Genomic DNA, 22,126 nt, shown 5'->3' with positions numbered 1-22,126 from the left:
TAAGTACAGAGATATGTATCATTATATGAAACTCAATACATACACTATAATAATATACCATAATATATACAAAATTAACATAGGTTCTCTGTTCTCACTGGCCTTAATCTACATAAAATCACTTCTAGCCCAGAAATTATTAAAGAGCTGAAGTACAAGTTGAGATTTAAATGATATACTTAATATCACTTATATACTTAATATCACTTTTATCACATATAAATAGCCTTCAATTATGGCTGGATACAGTAATTAAAATAAAAAGCAGACTAGGGCCCAGCAGAAAATGAGATACATTCAGATTTTGTTTGTTTCTGATTTTAATATTAAGGATATGACTCAGCTGTTAGTTTGAAATGTGACACAGAAGAAGTTATTTTTTAAGTGATATTGCAATACATGATTGCACTACAAAACAAAACTGGCTTTTGTAATCCAGCAGAAAGCATGATTTCTGACCATGCAAAAAGTTCAGCTCTGAGTGAAGACTGATTAACCAAATTAAAGATCTCTTTAAACATACTGCAACACATTCACACTGTTTGAGAGACAGATGGAGATGGAAAACCCCCATTCTTGTGCAGATATGCAATAGCATATCAGGGACTCATCCCATTGTATGACATGAATATCACCCACTGTACCACACAATATGTGGGAGTCAAGCAGACTGTCAGGATTCCCATTCCCTAGCACAAATATTTTTTTTTCAGAGCTTTCTATCACCTCTGTCTTTAACTGCACCTGCCTTCTGTCTGGTATACAAACTCCTACTCTGGATTCAGCTCATTTTACAGACTCACATAAATCTATTAAGTGCTTTTCAAAGCAAAATACAAGTGAAGACCAGCCAATAGCCAAGGCACAATCTGTTTTCCTGATGTCTTTATAGGCAGAAAAGAAATCTCAATCTAAAATCAGAGCAAAATCCTTGTTTAATTTAGCATTGGTTTCTTTCATTGATTTGTAACAGTTCAGGAGTAATGACAGGGAAGGGATAACAGTTGTTCATCCTGTGATTTACCATGAAGTTACACATGCAATTCCCTTTTTTGACATTGAGGGAATTTTCTTAGCCCTTCTGAGATAATAGCTCTGGTTCCCCAAACCCACTGTAACTACAGTTATTTTACAGCTCTTGGTTACTTTTCTCTGTCTGTTTTAAGTCAGTGGCCCATGTGTGTTTGGCACCTAAGGAAATCCTACAGGCCAAGGACTCATGACTAAATTTAAACAACTCAGGAATATGTCCTTAGACCAAGGTGTTATTTGTTCACTTCCTCAAAAGTAGTGACGATGTAAAGCAAATAATTAAAACAGCTAACAGCTATCAAATATTACTCTAAAAGTGACCTTTTGTTTTTTTTCTCCTCTGTAAAGTTCTCCCTGACCTTCTGAAGCCCATATTAGTTGGAAAAAACATCAGCTTTTGCCTGTGTTTTTGATGGCTGTCCCACTGACAGCTCTTGGACAGTACATCTATTCATCGTGTCTAATCAGCATCTTAGAGCCCAGGTTTAACTACTGTTCAGTGTCTTAGTTCTGTATTTTAACAGTGTTTATAGAAGTAAATCAACAATCACAGGAAAATTCAAAGGATTTTCAATTGTTTTCAGTTCCTTCTTGTACTGATCTCTTCAGGCTTAACGCCATGGTAAGTATTCATTATAAACATAATCACTAAGTATGTACCTCAATCAGAAATAGCCACAGATCCTGCTGAGCTTGTCTGCTTTCAAGAATTTCTCACTTCCTCCAATCTGGCTCTAAAAACTGATTTTTCAACAGCGCTGTAACTAGGCTGTTACTCACTGGGTCATTCACAAGTTATGCCAACATGGAAATAACACAGCAGTTGAGTTGTCATCCAGCAGAAACAAACCTTGTTCTAGCATGTCAAAAGGAGAGAACTCAAATGTCTTTCTGTGTTTAGTAAGAAGTGAAAAAAAGAAACAGCATGCATCAAACAGTTTTCAAACAGCTGAGAGAAAATGCAAGCAAGGAGGTAGGCAGTAATTGTACTCAAGTAATTAAAATATGCAACATGAGTTATTTCTTCTTAAGCATGCTTTCGTTGACTCCTGCATCTATCCTCAGCCTTCCTCTCTGAATGAGGTCCTGTCCCTACTATCTAGTGACATTCTATGCCAGCATTCCCAACTGCATCCCATTTACAGCCTTGGGACTGCCTCACTTCTCTTTCTGCATAATAACCTTCAGTCTGTTCTGAATAAACTTAATCACTAATCTCTAGAGTCATCATATGACTCTTCAGAAAGATTATGCTTTGTATAGACTTTCTGTCAAAAAAGACTCATGTACCTATGAGAATTTTCTTCTGTTTTAATCCAAGTCACAAACAGTTTCCCTTTGCAGTCAATGGCATAAAGGCAGCTCTAGAATGCCTCCTCTCCTGTTAAAAGCCTCCTTCAGTTTCACACAGTTTATCTGAAGGTTTTGTCTCTCACCTTGATGTTTTCAAGTGAAGTGTGTAAACTTGGAAGGCAGTCAGGTTATAAAATGCTTCCTAATTATCAGCATTCTTTGTATGCTGGTGTAAGTGGGCTGATGGCTGGGAATGTACTCTGATACCACTCCCACACAGAAGTCTCTTCATCTGCTAAATGGCTACAGATTTTGCTACAGGGTTTAACTATCACACCACCTGTGTAGGTCTCACCCAAAAGAACCTGCTGTGTTGGAATGAAATAATCTACTATCAAGATGCAAATCTCTATCTTCAAAATTTGATAAACAAAGCAGGTTTGACAGACAAAGAAGTTTCACACATCAACTCCTTAAGAAAATTGCTACAGACACATATATTTAGAGAAATGTTCTTATTAAGAAGGTTTGAGCCCTGTCATATCATACAAATGGATAGATGTTTAATGGAATTTAATGTCATTAACACAATTTTATCAACAAACTCTCACTGAACCAGAACTGAGATTTGTTGACTCATTTTTCATCGCAACATAAGAGTACCAAAGTATTGATTAGGTTATTTTTTCTGGTTTTTTTCAGAAGCTACAAACTTTCCCAGCTATCCAGTGAAGGACTCCTGCAAGGCTGGCCATGGCACAATCACTGCACAGTCGTGCTGCTACTGCAAGCTCTTCTTTCCCTGACCACATTTTTATTCCACTGCCTGTCATTCCAATACAACTAACTTTTGACTCACTAGTCCACTCCAGCTGTATCTGACAGATGTCTTGTAGTCCTAAAACAGTCAATCCTTCCCAATTTCATGGAAGTGCTCATCCACACTGTGAAGAAGATATTGTACATGCCTCGATGGAAGAGCAAATGCCCACATAAAGTAAGCAAAAACAAACCAAACCACCAATGAACAAAGTGGTGATTGTCTGGTATTCAGAAAAGCTTCAGACTGAGAATGCTCCCCCTACCTGAACAACCAAAATCCAAACATGAAACACAAAGCATGAGAAACAATCCACTAGAAAGCAGCACTGCTGCTCTTAGCCCAGTGCAATATGAGTCTTCTCTACATTCCTGCTTTTTTTTTCTAAAAATAATGCTACTATACTAGCAACTGCAAAGCATTCCATCATTTTGGTAAAATACAAATACACCACACTTTATTTTTGCAGTTACACAATCAATGTTTATAGAAACATCCTGCCTAAACTTTCTGCATCAATGACTGAAAATGCTACCATCTCCAGGGATTCAAGTCTGTGTACTTTTACAATTACTTTTCTTTCTACTATGTTCCTTCAACTAATTTGTATTATCACTGCATGGCTGCCAAATATTTCGTTCAGAACTATTCAATTAAATATGGGATTTTTATTTTGTAAACTTGATTGCCATTAATCTGTCTTTTGCATCTTTCCTGATTTTTACACAGTCATTTTTCCTAAGTTTTTTGCCATCCCTTCATTGCTCAGGTCGAACCAAAACCATATTAAACTAAACTTGTTTATTTTTTAATATTGAAAGCTGTTTTCATAGTCAACCACCAATCTTTCCTTCTCAACTTGATATTTAAATTTATTTTTTCTTTTAAAAATCTCATGTCAATGAAGTTTTTCAGAGTATTCCTTGCCATTAGGAGACTTAAAACCTTTCAAAACATCAGGAATATATGCAAATGTATATCTTTTACTTACTAAACCCTCATGTTTGCACGTGCTGAATGTATGCTGGAAACTCTTACTGTCTTGGAGAAGTACATTCTGCAGGTGGATATATTTTTATCCTTCATGCAGATTATTTCTGAACAAGTTTATTTCATATAGCTTGGCACACAGCAAATGAAACATTCATTTTCAAACATCTCTATCCATGGAGATAAAAATTCTCATCCGCCAGACCAAAGTTTTCAAATGCTAAAACAAAGCACCTTGCTGATTAGGAATTCTCTCCTGGTTACAGGAGAAAGAATACTAAAATAGCTGGACTGTTATTGTAATTTTCTGTTTTCTGAGGGGAAGAATTTATTGAGTGATTAAAAAAATCTGGTCTGCTCATCATATTTATAAATGTTATTAAAAATCTTGAATAGTGAAGTGATAGTATTTCAATTAAATTATTCAAAGCAATAAAATCTAAAGGTTATTGTGGAGAATTGCTGAAAGGTCTCATTATACTCTATTACTAGAAATAAAACCAGCAGAAAAAAAACGGAGTGATGATAAATGCAAAGTAATGCTATGAAAGTACTTAAACTGAAGTATTGATAAGCATCAAAATACCGAAAGTAAATAGCTCCTTATTAGCTATTATCATTCAAGAAAAGATGCCCTGGATTTTTTACAAATGCCATTAAAAAACCACCAAATCAGTGCCAGCAGGATGAATGGCGGATAGCACTAGAAAAAACCCTGACACTGAACCACAAAACAACAGAGGATCCATTCCATTACTGGACTTCTTCTTGACTACCAAGATGAGCTACTCTCTGCCATCCTGGCCATCCCAGCCCAACAGAAAAATTAAAGAGGTAAGCTAAGGATGAGAGAGAAAGATAGTCAGAATTATGTTGTGGAAAACCAGAGCTACCTCTGCTTCTTTGCAATAAAAGCTGGGAGCTAGAAAAGAAACAAATCCAGAACATAGGAGTGAGGAAGGGTGTGAAATTACCCTCTGATTTTAACCATGCATGAAGATGAGGGCACTGACTAACTCTTGAAAAACTGCTTCAAAACAAACAAGAGGAAGTGGAATTTAGTTTGGTTTTTTTAAATCACTCAGTGCCTAAGTGAACTGTCAAACTCATTGCAATCTTAAGTTTTTCTGAGGCCAAAAGCTTAACTAAGGTTCAAAGAAAAGCCTTTGACGAACTAAGGGAAGAGAAGGAAAAGCTGCATTTTTGCTTTTTCTTTCATGCTTTCCTAAGTGATCACAACTCAGCATCCTCAGAATTGACTACATTGACTTTTGCTACATTAAAAAAAATATAATGTTTACTAATACCACCACAAACCTTTTTTCTTCCTTTTGTTTCATAAAATAAAAAAAATCAAAACAACCCCCAACACACTGTAGGATCTGCAGTATGGTTTTCAATGTGAATGATAGCACAAACTTTTTACTTATGTAAGTGTACTTTCATAAATGAATTATACCTTAAAAATCTGATTGTCACTTTGCTAATATATGTGAAACATAGAGATAAGTAACCTGCAAGTTAAAGTAACCTGGTTAAACCAATAACCAATTCCTTGAAAGAGCCAAAATAAGTAACTCTTATCTCCTTGCTTTCAGTCTTATTTTTTTACCAGATATCATCCTTTTCTTTCCTCCTATTGATGTCTGGGGGGGGAAAAAGGTAGTAATATATGTGATGGGAACACTTAATAACATCTTGCACATTTTTTTTTCATCATGATTACAAAGTAATTCCTTGCATGCAAATCAATTATTTTAAATACACTTTCCATGCCTACTTTTATACAGAACTACATGGAATTTTATTTTCAAATCATAAAGCTGCAGACTCTTCACTGGGTCAAACAAACAACCTTTATTGTTGAGTTGATTGACCAAATTTGTACCCACATACAGAGCTTTAAGTGAAATGCCACGTGCATGAGGGTCTGGTAGTCTTGCTAAGGTGAACAGTCTAATGTGCAATACCACAGAAAATTTCTTGCTACATATTACAGACCAGCAATTAAGAAACCAGAAGCAATACTGTGGGATTCAAATTTTTCTGCATGAATTTTATCACCTGCACCGAAATAATTTCTTCTGATCTGCCTCTGCTGAAAAACCTGCCCTAAGAAAAGGCAGGAGCAAGACAAGCCTAACATTGTTGATGAATATAGACTCACCAAGCAAGTTGTAGGCATCTCTTTAAACTACAGCCACACCTCAAGAGCATGCTCAGTTTAGTGGCCAGTGTGAAGTCCCTGCTCAGGCTCATGTCTCTGGTTCATCTGACAGCTCTGACACTCTTATACTGATTCCTTCGTGTGTCAGAAAGAGATCACCAAGGAATTGCTTTCGCAGACTGAAGAAACCTTGGAATATCTGAATAGGTCTTCATCCACTCATAGTGGGAGTATCAACCCTTAAACCACACAAGATGTGGCAAAGTATCTAAATTGCTTTGAAACAGCTGGGAGCTAAACCTAGGAAAAAGATACTGTTAGTCTGGCATGTCAACACATGACCCACTCCTCATGACACAAATATGAAGACATTTAATTTATTATGTCCTCTTTGTATTGCTATCCATTTTATAGCTTTACAGCGGAAAGAACCAGTAGTCTATACTGTATATCTATAACTATATTAAAAAAATCAGTCCATTGAAAAATAATGGAGTTTAATTTTCAACTGAAAAATTGAAACATTTTTGATGTACATCTCCACCCCTAAACATTCACTTTGAGGGGAAGATTTAGGATTATTTTCATGAAGCTTAAAAAAAGTGTTTTAAACAACACAAGTGCTGCTCAATCAGCCAGTATTCATTATTAGAAAAAACTTCAGCATCTGTGAAAAGTCAAGAACCATAGTCCACAAGTTATGATGACTCCCTTGAGTACACTGATGTTTGAATGTATTGATAATAATTTGATTTGTTAAGCAAAGTTTAGGGAAAAAGGCTGTGAAGAGCTAAAGTGCTATGACATTTTAGGCCTTGACAGAATCTCTGAATTTTATTTCCTTGATTATCAAAACTTGTGTGTGAAATTGCCAGAGATGTTGCACACTGGGAAAAACAGAACCCAGCACAGCTAAAACAGCTGCTAAAATTTTTCCTTAGTACAGTTTTAAAATAATTACAGTACCAATTATTTATTATGGCAAGGATTTTTGATGAATGTGCAACTGTAAATTATTTACTTTGACAGGCATAAAAGATGAATTTTAAAGATGCAGCTCTGCTGCTGCTCAGCATCATATTTATGGAAATATTTTGCCTTTTGAGGTTCTTTGAAAGAGGAAAAAAAAGACTGGTATCCCCCCACCCACACTATAGCTTATTTAGAAACAAACATAAGATTGCAAAACCATTGAGTATGAAATGGTATGCAAATAGAGATATCACATTATACTGTAGCACAGAAGTAATTCAGATGGCTAATAAAAAATATGCAAAATAAATGTCATATACCTAAAACTGACAGAATTGTTATATGTGCTGTATGTCCACAGATCATTTGTAACTTTGGTCTGTACTAGATAGGAGTTCCTACATGTACAGTAAATGTATGTTTGAGGTAAAATAATTTCTTTTTACAATATTAGACAGAGAAAGACCTTCAAGGAACTAAACCCTACTTTAAGATGTTTCAATTGCTCCCACTGAAACAAACTGGCTTCAAAGTTTGTTTTCAATTTCCCATAGATCTCATTTTTTTTCATAAATAGCTCTGGCATAAATAACTTCCAGTGTGAAATTAGTAAACTTTGATTTCACTGAAAGGCTCTTCTTCCTTAGTGATTTTTCACTTTAATTAGCTGGATCAATGAGAACAGATAATATTCTTAAATGATTGGTAAGAAAATTCTTTTAATCAGTGGTATAGAGCAAGGTGAGATAAAAGGATGGAAGATAAACAGCCAGTAAGATATTTAGGCACTTACAAGCAAGTCTGGAAGACATTGTAGCCCGAATTAAAATAAAAACAACATAAAACTCTGCATTCACCGGTTGCCTCACCACAGTGAATTCTAATAACAGAATCTGATCTGATCTGATAAATACCCAGAGAATACTGTACAGGCAGATGATCACCAGACATTGCCCATCAACTGGACTGCATTACATGGCCATGTGTTTATTCCCAGCCCTTGAGTGGTGCCAATAAGCCTCAATTTAAAGCAGATACAAGTGGCTAGGATAATGTATGCAAATATATTGGACAGCAGTTTGTAAAGTGGTAATTGGTTCAATTTCTGATCATCTGACCACACAGTTGTAAACAATCTTTTTAGAGTGGTCATGTCACCGCAGCTGCAATCTGCCCTCTACATAATAGCTCCCTATTACGGAGCACTCACACGTAAAATGAATGATCAGTATCTGCTTCTCTCATTCTCCCAAGGGATGCTAACCATGTCAAATAAAAATGCTTTGCTTAAAGGGATAAAAGAGTGAATCAGAAAAAAGATTTTGCCTGTGTTAGAAAGCACAGAACTTCTAAGGAACAGTATGTCCTTACGACATGGGAATTAAAAGCTTATTCAGAAAATATATTTGTATGTTTGGATTTAAATCAAAATTATACAATTCTATATAACAGGAGTGATGTAGAATTTCATTGGTCAGTAATAGCAAAAAAACTTGACTGAATTTAACAGCCATGAACCTTCAAAAATCAGCAGATTTTAAAGCTTGAAAAGCTTCTAGGCTCTCCTCCCCTCCCTCTGCTCCTCAGTCTCCCCTTCTTGTTTGTTGACCCTGCATCCCATTCTGAGGCACTGAGATCTTACATCAGCCTTAGGTTCCTCACACAGACCCAGGTCCCTGGCAGTTTAGGATCAGAAGTACTTTGCTGTCAGTGGATTTTATCAAATCTGTTGGCCACAAAGGTGAATCTGAAAAACATGTCCTCCTCCCAGGTATCCCTACTGTTTGTATTTTCCACATAGCTAATACTGGATAATTTCCAATATGTTAGCATCAGTTCCAAATGTGATTGTTAATGTAAAACCTTGACTTGGGAAACACATTCTGGATTTCATTTTTACTAGGTTGACAGAAAAATAATGGAGCAGACAGTTTTTCAAGGCTCTGAGATTAATCCTACCTACTTAATCATGGCTATTTTGATTTATCATATTTCATTTATATGCAAATTTTCATACTAAGTAAACATCAACCCAAAATGGAGCACAGTATCTAGCTAGTAATTGGATATGACACCCCACAAAGACTTAATTTTGCATAAAACCTACCAAAGAACTAGCAGTCACTTACAGAATAAATCTTATCAACCAGTTAGCAATGTCCTTGGCAGCATCCACACAGACCTCAACTCATTTGCAAAATGGAAGCTGCAGACAGCAAAGGAAGCAGCTTGGCTTTGGAAACGTGGCAGCTGCCAAGAGCTGCAGACACTGGGATTCAGTCATGCACTGAAACACCTGCTGGAAGGAGCCCAAAGCACCAACTGAGATCGAGCTGCAGCTATGGAATGTGTTAACTTGTGGGACAGACTGTTGCTTCTAACTCTGGCTTGGAGGCAAAGTCTTCCTTACTAAAAATATGGCTACCTGTTATTGAGGTTGAAGGTAAAAAAGAAGTAATCACATTTAAATCAAAAGTAGTTGTTCATGAAAACTTTGCTTCAGTTAATAAATGTTCAATTTTTTTTCTCAGTACTGCTCTACATTTATCTACTTTTCTCTTATTATGTTTTCTGGGCATTTATCTTAAAATTCAGTCTCATTAAAACTTCTGAAGAAGGTATAAAAACATTATTCCATTTCACTGACACGATCAGTGTAATTTCTGAGGGCAATATTTCATGTAATCTTCAGAAAATTCATAAGCAATATGAAAACTCATTTGAATACTTTATTGCATCCTTGATTTGGTATAAATAAAACTGTTCTATTCTATTGTTTTATCCTTGTCATGCAATCCCAATATTCATTGCTGCAATAAATTAAGTCTTATAAACAACAAAACATCATAAAACAAACTCAAGAGATGCTGCAAATAGGGAACAAAAAGGAAACTATCTAGTGCAATCTTTCTGAGTGAAAAACCCTTGAAACATGTTGCAGCCAGTCAGTTAATAATTGCTTTGTAAATCTGAAACAAAGCAGAGGGGATAAAACTAATAAACAAGTCATAAAGTACAATTTTTACTTGTTTGGAGTGATTATGATTCACTGGAGGGAAGAGGAGCACAAAAACGCTGGTTAATGTTCAAGGATCACCTCTGCCAAGCTCAGGAATGAGCATCTCAATGAAGAGGAAGTCAGGCAAAAATGACAGGAGGCTTATATGGATGAACAGGGAGCTCCTGGATAAACTCAAAAAGGAAGCCAACAGAGGGTGGATGCAGGAACAGGTAGCCTGGAAGGAATACAGAAATTGCCCAAGCAGCTAGGAATCTTGTTAGGAAAGCTGACAGAAGCCCTGACAGAATTAAAATTGGCCAGGGCAACAGGAAAAGTACGTCAGTGATAAAGGAAAGACCAGGGAAAATGCGGGCCCTCTCTGGAGCAAACTGGAGACCTGGCTACCCAGGACAGGGAGAAGGCTGAGGTCATCAATGGCTTCTTTGCCTTGGCCTTCACAGACAAGTGCTCCAGCCACACTGCCAAGGTCACAGAAGGCAAATGTGGGGACTGGGGGAATGAAGAATTGCCCACTATAGGAGAGGATCAGGCTGGAGAATATCTAAGGGACACGAAGGTGCACAAGTCCATGGGACCCGGTGAGATGCATCTGCTCATGCTGAGGGAATGGGCTGAGGAAGTGGCTAAGCCATTGCCCATCATATGTGAGAAGTCATGTCAGTCCATTGAAGCTCCCACTGACTGGAAAAGGGGAAAAGGAACCCCCACTTAAAAAAGAGAAATAAGGAAGACGCAGGAAACTACAGCTCTTTCAGCCTCACCTCAGGTCAGAAAGATCATGGAAACAAATCCTCCTGGAGGTTTTGCAAAGACACATGTGAAATGAGGAGGTGAATGGTGACAGGTAACTCAGCTTCACTCAGGGCAAATCATGCCTGACAAATCTGGTGGCCTTCTATGACAGGGTCTATTCCTGCCACTGTCAACCATGTTCAAAATTTCATAATAAAGAACCTGGTTTTCTATTTCCTCCAGTGCAGCTATTACACTTGTGCTGGAAAACAAATATAATCCTTCCAAATAAATAAAGTGCCATCCAAAATATATGCTTGTACAGATGCTGAATATTACAACAGATTTTAATACTATGAAAACACACAGTTCTGTCTCCCTTATTCACCCAGGCTGAACAGAACACATGATGTATGTTAAAAATCCATCCAGATGCCATTTTCATTGCACCATGCTAGAATGCAGGATCTCTTTTCCAGAATGAAAGGGACATAAGAAGGTAACTTTAAACAGAAACCTTTTACAGAAACAATCTGAAGTTTTGGAAAGTCATGAACAACTGGAAATAGCATTATCCAAATGACAAAGACGGGTAAATTTTGTAATTGGCGCTGTTATCATTTTAAGCTATAACATGCCAAACTTTTCAGGAACATGTTACTTAATGATAAATTTTCTTCCAGTGTAATGGCTTGGCAGATCTTCACCATTAGCTTGAAGCCAAGATGTCATTCCACGACATGCTGCCAGCATTACAATATTGACCTAATTTGTCCCTTGTGTTTTATGTTCAACATAAACTCAGAAATCATGAAAAAGAAAATGTTTTCTTGCCTTACAGTTATTTCAAAGAATTCTAAATGGTATTTTATTACCAGTGTTCCCAAACTGGAAGCATAAGGAAATCAGAAGGAAAAATCAGAAAGACAGATTTAACTTGTTTAAAATGTAGCTCATTTCCGGGCACTTGATGCCAACAAATGTTTTTATTTAAAAGATATACCCAGATATTTATTTTAACAATCTTAAGCTACTCAGTGTTCTTGAAAAAATGTGTATTTGCTCTTAAAAATTTAGCATTTAAATAGTCTACTTCAATATTTTACTTGTAAGATATTCCCCTTTTCCTGCATCAAGAAGCCTACAGCAAAAAAGGCATTGAAATTCTGCCATGCAAGTATTCATATGCCTCACCTGAACATCTCTTATCTTGGCTTCCTATTACTCATTAAAAAAGGCACTCTTTGAATCCCTCCATTATGATCAAGAGACCTGAACATACACATCATTTTTTCAATCAAACATAGAAACAAGGTTTCATCATATTCTTTTTAAGGGATGTAAGTTCTGAACATTTTTAGAGCACTAAGAACTCTCAGGACAGATCTCAGAAAACAACTCATGTAATTCTAGTACTACTTCACTTAATAATTTGTATGCTTACGCTTCAATGCTAAGACAAATTTAAGTATGAAAATAGCATGGACTGCACTAATAAATGTGGAAAAAATAATTTTCAGAGAATCTGAGGAAAATCAATAGACATGAAGTTAAATATTTCAGAAAGTGATATATTTAGTATAAATCAAATTGAAAAAGTTCACAGCTTTAGAGTACATTTCTGCACTCTCCTAGCTGATGGAAGATTGCCAAACTGTGGTTTGAGTCATAGGGTGAACAGAAATGTCTTAGGAATGTTTTGCTCATGCTGTTTGCTGCACAAGAAATTCATTAACTTCATTAGCAAGATATTTAGGTAAATTGTTACACGTAGCAAAATGTTTTTACAGACTTAAATATTCAAAAATCCTGAAAGTGCACTCTCATACAAATGACAAATGTCTGCAATCAGAAAACAAAAGTAATCTACCAGTTCCTCCAGAAAAGAAGAAAGGAAAGCAAAAAACATTGATAAATGGAAATAATAAAACAGCTAGAAAAAATATCAGGGCATCAACTGTGACACTTAATGGCCTGTTTGGCATCTCCCTGGGACAAAAGGATGAAAGACAAAAGTTAAACAGAATGCAGTGAAGGCTTTTTTTCCTTAGTCTAAAAAAAGGAACAAACTCAATGCAACAAAACCATAACCTGTCAAGAAGAATGTTATAAGTGACTTACAGGAACCAGGAATTTTTTTATTTCTTCCAAGGCATGACTCATACGAGAATACGCCTCCCCAGGTGGAGCAAACACTTCAATTAATACGTGGAGTTCATCACTCAAGTGTGCATATTTGGCTTCTCCACTTTTCCTTAGTTCTTCCTCCTATGAAGAAAGGGTGGATTTGGTTTTAAAACTGGAAATCTACAAATTTTGGAGTGATTTAGCATTCACAGACAACATGACAGAAGGACATACCGTAAGCAGACTTTTAAATCCGTTAAGAAATAAAAGTCTAGTTCAAGCCACTTAAAGATTTAAAAATCAATTTTGAGCATTTGAATGATAAAACCAGCATAATTATCATCTAAATCAGATTTTAATCAGCACAGTGAAAAAAATGCTAAATACACCAGAAGGAAGAAGTGACATATTAAATCCATAATGGAAAAGCTGCATTCATCTGTCTGAATCTTAGCTCTTAACAACAAAAAAACCCATAAAATAAAGATGCATTTAACCACTTTGGAACACTGTTGTTTAGTAAACTCTTTAGGTTCTTCTACAAATGTCTGCAGCCTGTACATTTCAGTATAACCAGAGAAAAATATGCCCTAGGACTTTTATTTGAGACACAGAATCACAGGATAGTTTGGATGTGAAGGGTGTGAATTACTAAAGACTATGTAGTTCCAGTGGCCCTGCCAGGAACAGACACCTTCCACTAAATCAGGTTGCTTAGGACCTTAAACACTCCCAGGAATGGGGCATCCACAACTTCTTTGGTCAAACTGCTCCAGTGTCTCACCATACTCACAGTGAAGAACCTTCTCCTAATGTTTAACTTAAAACCTACTCTCAGTTTAAAGCCACTACCCCTTGTCCCCTCACTATGTACCTTTTCACAAAGTCCCCCTCCGGCTTTCTTGCCCTCTTTCTGTACTTGTAAGGTGCCATAAATTTACCCGAGCCTTCTCTTCTCCAGGCTGAATAACCCAAATTCTCTTCATAGCAGAAGGGCTCCAGCACTGGTCATCCTCATGGCCCTCCTCTGGAGCTGCTCTGAGAGATCCACGTGCTTTTAATGCCGAGAGCCCCTGAGCTGCTCTCAGTACTCAGTGATGAATGAGTTTCAGCCCCAGTCTCAGTTCAGGGGACCTATGCAATGTGGTGAGCAGCTCAGCTGGTGAATCACCACACCTAGATATAGCTCAACCATCTCTGGGTCCCAATTTTCTAGCTATAAAATAAGCCTAATAATCCTACTTCATGTTAGAGTAATGTTCTGAAATGTCAATCCACTTTCTTACACAATGTTTTGAGATAGCAAATGTAAATTGCAAAATAGATTCGTAGTAGCTACTGCTCCATAAAAATCAAAGACATAGAATAGGGATCATGTTAATGGCACTGGCTATGACAACATAATGAAAAATCCAATCCATTACTACACAAGACAGACATAAGTAATGCTAAAGAAATGATGAGCTGAACTCTCAGTCTTCAAAAATATTTTGAGAAATGTAATTTAGAAGAAAATATTTATATACAAAAAACATTATCACAGAAAAAGAAGTAAACTAATTTGCTTTAAAATGGTGAAGAGGTTACAGCTTTTTAGTATATACTAAAATAATAGTATGAATATGTAGTTAAGATATAAATAATAGTAGTATGAACATGTAGTTAAGATATAAAAACTGTAACAACAGATTACAATTATTATTGATTAAGCTTATTTAATTCTGCATTAACTTCACTTATTTTAGCATTGACTAATTTACACCACTGCTTGCTACCAAAACCATTTGCAAAATGCTATGTTCCTAACAATAAGTATTCAGGTCTTTTTGTCTATGTTAGAAGATCCAGCCTCAAGGACTTTTTGATTTTCCAGAGAATACACAAAGGCTACATCCTGCAGCTCCAGAGCCCTAAATCTGGCTCCATGCTAAGTCAACATTTGGAGATTATGATAAAATCATAGCTCAATAAATGTGAACTATTATTTTATTTTTAAGTCTTAAAATTGACATATTTGTTGGCAACTGAAACTAGAAAAATTATGATAAGCTATAATTGTCTCAGTAATTTTATTTTTACAGTTAAATTATCTTTGGCATTTTAGTTTATCACTGAAATGTCATTGAAATTTCCATAAGAACCATAGCATAATATAAAAATCTATCATGAGATGCTTCCAGTTTTCTGGAAAAAAAAATCACACATTTGATTATGTCTAGAAAAATCTGGTATGGAGTCTTCAGTAGAATTAAGTTTTAATAGTTATAAAGGTGCACCCTAGTGATTGCTGGAAGTTTCTTCCCTATTGCTTTTTTAAGATTCTGAGGGGGGAAAAAAAAAGAAAAAACAACAAAAAACCAACACAAAACCAACAAATTCCAGAAAGCCCCAAAAGTTATCTTTCAGGAAAAGACTACCAAAAAACTTAGAATTTAGAAATTGGACCCTTTTTTTCAGATGTAGAAAAAGTAAAATAATAATATTTGGCTCATTGTTTTGATGAGGATTCTGTACAGCTAAGACATCAGCAAGATGATTTTATAATGCATACCTGGAATATGCCTCTTCAGTGGTAACAATGGTAATTATGCTTCTCTTTCAGTTCCTGAACAAACTCAGGTTTTCTTACAACACATCATTTTATAACCTGCCTCTTCAGTTCAGCACATGCTTTCTGTCACTACTTGGAGCTTATTTCTAAAGCTGTTGGAAACCACAGGCTGAGGTTCTGAGATATTACATATTTCTTTGTGTGGAAACTTAATGAGGCTTCTTCTTGTGGAACACATGGGGTTAAAGACTGAATTTTCACACAGTATCTCTTCCCATCATAGGGTAAAATGTCACAATAATGCTCCTTTTATTGCAAGTGTATGTAGAGAGACAAAGAAACTTGATTAAGGAAGACTATGGATGAGTGGGAACTCACAGACCATATGAGCATTGCACCAAGCTCTCCTTCCCAAAGCCAGTGAATATGGCTGAGTATTTGGGGACTGAATGTAGCCTTACATTTAACCCTATGTGGGGTACCAGGCATCTAACAAGCAACAACAGACATGGCTCCCACTGCTGGGGAGACACTCGCTGGTATGGCAGGTGATACCTACTGGCAGCTAAAACAGCTTTCCAAGGGCACTACAGATGAACAGGCCCTCCCAGGAGCACAGGGAGATGAGACAACACTTGTAGATCTTCATTAGCAAGCAGCACATCCCAACTGCACAGCAAAATGATCAGTACCATGGACCCAGTATCCACACTGCTTCTGTTTAGGATGGCGGCACTGCCCCTTGTAGCACAGCAGTGGGTTTTTCCTCCTGCCAGTTGTACTCTGGTTGCAATAACTGAGTTCCCATTAGAAGTCAGAGAGCCTTTCTGGAGCCCAGCCTTGATTTAGTTTCATAGGAGAGGAATCCAGTTAAAACCCTATAAGCTCTGCTCACTTTAAATAATGGGAATTGGGAATGATCAAGAGGCTCTCCTCTAAACTATGCTTCTGAGTCAAACGAAAACACTAATGAATAACACCCCATGTAGGGCTGGTAAAGACTGAAATGGATTATGAGACTTTCCAGCACCAGACACATGGAGGCAGAATAAGTGATATCATCATAAATCTATTTTTCATGGTGTTCTTAACAAGGCTATCTGGGTGCTAATGGCCTTCCAAGGCCCTAGTGGCCCCTAATGCACCAGTGCAATTCCTTGTGGACTTTGGCTGTTTCTCATACAACTCTGCCTTAATCACCTCTGAGGTTCAGGTATTCCCCATGGTGCTGTCTGTAACTTTTGGCAGACTCTCACAGCTTTTTATGTTCTACAATTCCCTGCATCATGTCCAGCAGTTTTCTAGACCCTGTTCAGCTTGGCACAGCCTTTGCCAGTGTCCACCCAGCAGCTGAGTTGTTCCCCCACAGCCCAAGCACAGAAATGATAACTGCTTAAGCTTACTCTTGTAGACATGAAATGAATCACAGTGGAAGGTGATGAGCATCGAAAGCCTGATGGATTCACTGAATCAAAATGCAGTTAAATCTCAGGCACTGGATCTTAGGGCAGAAAAACAACAAACCTGGGACTTGATCAGTTCTGCTTTATAAAAGGAAAATAATAGATTCCTTGGTTTCTGGGTTAGTGATGGCAATCACTCTTAGTACTGACTCTCAGGTTCATAGTATGGTTCTTAGTTCACAGTGACAATGATTTACTTCAGTGTGGGTTGAGCACAGCAGAGAAAACATGTATCACCCTCCAGAAACAACTGCCCCTCATCCTGATCCTCTTCCACTCCATTCTGCATGTCAATTCCCTTCATTTCTCACAAGTGACAGAACCCACCTCCCCTCACACAATACATCCAGCTTCCTTCATTCCCTTCATTCTCCCTTCTTCCTCTCACTCTCAGAGTGTCTGTCACACAGTGCTGAAGTCCATCCACCCTCAACATGATGCATGGCTCTATAACCCACTCCCTCCTAAAGATAACAGGTGTTTTGAAACACCTACTGTGTTTTATAATTTCCAGTTGACTAAAGCAGGGAAAATGAGTTATAAAACTCTATAGCAGAAATATTAGGAGTACCAACCTCTGCAAAAGTGAAGTATGTGAGTGATAGGAACATAAAGGCCAGGAAAAATGATGAATTATCTCTGGATGTGAGAGGAATCTTAACGTTTTAAAAGGATGTGTGTTGACAGACAACTGCTTTCTGTCTGGAAGTATGGCCAAAATGCTTGAATAAAAAGACTAGAAAAAAGTTGAAAGAAATGGAGTTTGCACAGAAAACAATTACACAGTCCAGATTGGTGAATCAAAAATGTCCTCATAACACTGAAATAAAGGATATAAAAGAATAATAGAAAAGAAACTTGAAGTAGGAACTCTGTAGCTCTCAGAGATAAATTTAATCAATAGAATACAAGGAACTTCCTATAATGAAACAAATATAGCTACAAAAAGAAACAATGGGTGCTTGAGGAACAATCTGAGAATTGCAATGGATTTCATATCTTGCAAGAATTTACAAAGAAAAGCATAGTGCAGAGACAAAGATGATAATCACAGGGCTGCTGCTACACAGGCATTATTCATAAGATCAGTGGGCAATGCTACAGAATAAAATTAATGGGCATGCAGTTTGACAAATGCAAACCTATTAATTTTTAATCTGAACATAAATGAAAAAAATCAAAATGTTGTCTACCACACTGACTGTATTATAAGTAACAGTGAGCTCATTTATTTGGGGTACTGGGTTTGGAGTTAAAAAAACCTTCAAGTCCAAGGTCCCATCAGTAGAGAAACAAAGAAAGAAAAAAAAAGAAAAGAGAAACAATTTGATAATGGAGGAGACATTGGAAGATCCAGTAGAGTACAGAATGAAGCTAAAAGACCTAAGCTATTCCTTGACTCTTATTTTTAAACCAGTTATTCTCACTTCCAGGAAGAAGAATAAAGAAGATGGAAGTGGTGAGTACATGGAGAGAGCTCACATAGCAGTGCAAAGACAGTGGGTGTACAACACCTGCAGTCAGCCCCAGAGACCCTCTCAAGAAATGCAAGCACTAGAAAGAACATCACCTACAAGAGGAAATAACTGGAGATACAGTTGACAACAATTATTTTTCTATACTTGATTCATCATTAAAATTTTCCTTGTTACTTTGGTGAATTGGAGCAGAGAATTGTGTACATAAAGTAGTGTCTTGGCAAACAGGTCCTTCAGTGCTTTATTTCCTGATGCTTTTCAAAATGAAATGCAACAAAATCTCAGTGGCTAGGAGACACTAAACCATACCTAGATCATCTTTTTGTTTAGAGAGGCGAAAAGGAAAAAAAAAGACTAATCAGCAGAAGAATGTGATGATAACACAACCACTATTGAAAGAACCCTAACACTGACATGAAGGTTAAATGAAGAAAAAATAGAAATTATTTGGAGAAAAAAAAAATGTAGGAAAAAGATTAACACACTGAAGTGGTAGTTGCCAAAACTGAGGCATCAGACAGTGACCACTGTGACCAACAATTAGTGATCTATGCTTAAATTCCCTGCCAGAAAACTAAGAGTTCACAGACCTGTAAATGTTGCTACAGTTGTACAAATCTAAGCAGAAGCTAAAACACCATAGATAAGAACCACCTGAGCACGAGAAAATTGCTCCTTTGTTGCAGTGTGATTTCCTGTTTCACCTATCCCAACCCCCTCAGGTGTGCCAACCTTTCCCCCTCCCCCTTTTGCCCTCCTGCCTAAGAGCTGTCCATCAATCTTAACATTCCAGCAAGGGCATCGTGTGTTTGGCAGAAGCTCCTCTGGTCCGGGCTCATTGGCCTGTCCTAGCGTCTATCTCCCTTGACCCTTCCCCTCCTCACACCTGGTTGGCCCTCACCTGTCCCTTCCCCGCCCCCTGTCCCTGGGGTTTAAAAGGACATGAGACCATGCGGCCGGTTCTATTGGGAGCTGTTACCATGTTCAGAGGTCTACCGTGCTGAAATAAAACTCTGGATTAAGACTCTATGACAGAACCTGCTTCTTTTCTCTTCACTGTCGCCTGAACCTTTTCCACCAGAGGTAAACTGAGTTCCTACTTTGCCTGGATTTGTTCTGAGTGTCCAGCCGGCCAAAGGTATCTCTGTGGTGAAAACGCCACAGCTGCCGCCTTTGGTCCAGCAGCGAGGGCTGGACAAAGCCAGGCAGGACACTCCCGGAAACCTCGGGATTAATATTCTATACTCCTTGAATTAACCAAGCCAAATATGTTTATTGAATACAATCAATGAATTGCAAGATTGCAAAGGTTATGTGGGAAATCAAAGATCCTCAAGAAATGCACAATTACCATACCTAAACATGCTTCAGAGGATTTTGTTCATCATAAAACTTATGATCACAACTAGAGATCACTGCAATCCAGATACCTTCAGATTCAGAAAGACTGTGCCTTAATTAATGAGAGTAGAAAATGTCATGCTTTTATTTATGAAAGGCTAATTAGCAGTTTGTTGCAACCAAGTTACAATGTAGTTTGCTTGAACTCCAAACAAGATGTTACACTTTTACTATGGGCAAAAACATATCTTAAAAGAAGAATTTTCTTTTTTTTTTTCTCCTTTAATCCAAGATTTATTACAAGTTTAGTTTCATACTAATGATTGCAGCTCAAATTCCATGCAGGCAAAAATGACACATAAGCTAACTTTTTAGTGTCGGACTCTTTCCCTCGTTTTACGCTCACCCTTCCACTGTCCTGGGGATCCCAAGGTTGATGGCTTCAGCGTGGAGAGGACAACACTGATGTGAGTTGCAGTATCCTGAGTTCTTTGATGCAAGATACTGCATTGGGTTTGCATGGCCAAGTTTTGGGAGCAGTGGGGGGTACAGGGCTGGCTTCTGTAAGAAGCTGCCAGAAGCTTCCTCAGTGTCTGGCAGAGCCAATGCTAGATGGCTCCAAGATGGATGTGCTGCTGGCCAAGGTTGGGCCAATCAGAAATGGTGCTAACATCCCTGCAGTAACATATTTAAGGAGAAGAGAGAAAAAGTTATGTCTCAGATGTAATTTTGGTCAGAGAAGAGTGGAGTGAGAATATGTGAAAGGAACAGCTCTGCAGACACCAAGGTGAGTGCAGAAGGAGGGGCAGGAGATGCTCCAGGTGCCAGAGCTGAGATTCCCCTGCAGCCCATGGAGGACATGGGGATGCAGGGATTCACCTGCAGCCCTTGGAGGAGATCCACACCAGAGCAGGTGCATGTTTGAGATGAGGCTGTGGCCCCATGGGAGGCCTGTGCTGGAGCAGGCTCCTGGCAGGGACCTGTGGAGAGAGGAGCCCATGCTGGAACAGGTTTCCTTGCAGGACTTGTTTCTCTGTGGGGTACCCATGGTGGAGCAGCCTGTCCTTGAAGGACAGCATCCCATGGAACAGTGACCCACATTGCAGCATCATGCAGAGAACTGTAGGATTGACTGATGTTGGAAAAACTCATGGAGGACTGTCTCCTGTGGGAGGGACCCCACACTGGATAAGAGGAAGGACTCTTCCTGCCCAGTGGCTGAAATAACCCATGGTGAACTGAGCAGACTGTAATGCCCATTCCCTGTCTCCCCACACCACTGGGGGAGAGGAGGTAGAGCTGGGAAGGAGGGAGAAGTGGGGAGAAAGGTAGTTTTAAGGTCTTATTTGCTTCTCATTATCCTGCTCTGATTTTTTTAGTAACATTTAATATCTCTAATTCTAGCCTGTTTTGCCCTTCACAGTATTTATTCAGATCTCTCTCTGTGTTTACCTCAACCTATGAATCCTTTGTTATATTCTCCCTTCCCTCTGCAGTTGTGGAGGGGAGCAATAGAAAGGCTTTGGTAGGTGTCTGGCATCCACACAAAGACAATCCACTACAGACACATAAAACTGACAGCAGTAATTTCTTCCTCCTCTCTCCAGGAAGCACAGGGGGTTATTTTTAGGATGGCAAACATGCTATATACATTGTTCTTTCTCCATTGTTTAGCAACTCTATTTCCCATCCAACTTCATTAGATATGGTAAGTTTTATACCTGCTGTGTATGGTTTTTTTTTTTGCTCTCTTTGTTACTTGTGTTGTGATTTTACCCAGATCCCAATGTTGTGTCCCTTTAATGACCTGCAGCTGACCTTGATGGCTAGTCCCTGCTTACAGTCCTGGAGCCTTCCTTATCATCCCCTGCCTTTGCTTTCTATGCCTCCACTTCCATCCCAACCCTGTACTCCCCTGTCCAGCACTTTTATTCTAGGGCCATAGCAGCACCCTCCACACAGAATAATGATTTCTTATTGCTACCATTAATTACAGATACAGTACAGACCTAGGCAAAAAGTAAAGCAGTGAAGGTCAAAATCACTCAGCCATTAGACAAAGGCTGCTAGAAGTCAGCAAGCTCAAAGGGAGCTGGGGACAGGCCATGAGCAGTCCAGGCTGGCAGGTCCCAGCCCTG

General features: G+C 38.1%; 1 protein-coding gene across 7 annotated transcripts in view; it reads right to left on the bottom strand.

Annotated features, from left to right (window-relative positions):
* KHDRBS2 (KH RNA binding domain containing, signal transduction associated 2) overlaps nucleotides 1-22,126 on the bottom strand; it is a 336,355-nt gene that overhangs the window by 163,704 nt on the left and 150,525 nt on the right. For all 7 annotated transcript variants that reach the window (XR_010783412.1, XR_010783411.1, XR_010783413.1 and 4 more), the window contains exon 4: nucleotides 13,150-13,296. Coding sequence is in view for 1 of the 7 variants with exons in the window: in XM_066547470.1 (XP_066403567.1) it covers nucleotides 13,150-13,296 (147 nt within the window). In the remaining 6 variants the exon portion in view is untranslated. The remainder of the gene's footprint in view (nucleotides 1-13,149; nucleotides 13,297-22,126) is intronic.

Source organism: Molothrus aeneus, chromosome 3 (genome assembly GCF_037042795.1).
Source record: "Molothrus aeneus isolate 106 chromosome 3, BPBGC_Maene_1.0, whole genome shotgun sequence".
In the NCBI taxonomy this organism is placed as follows: domain Eukaryota; kingdom Metazoa; phylum Chordata; class Aves; order Passeriformes; family Icteridae; genus Molothrus; species Molothrus aeneus.
This window is presented reverse-complemented; position numbering and strand designations above follow the sequence as displayed.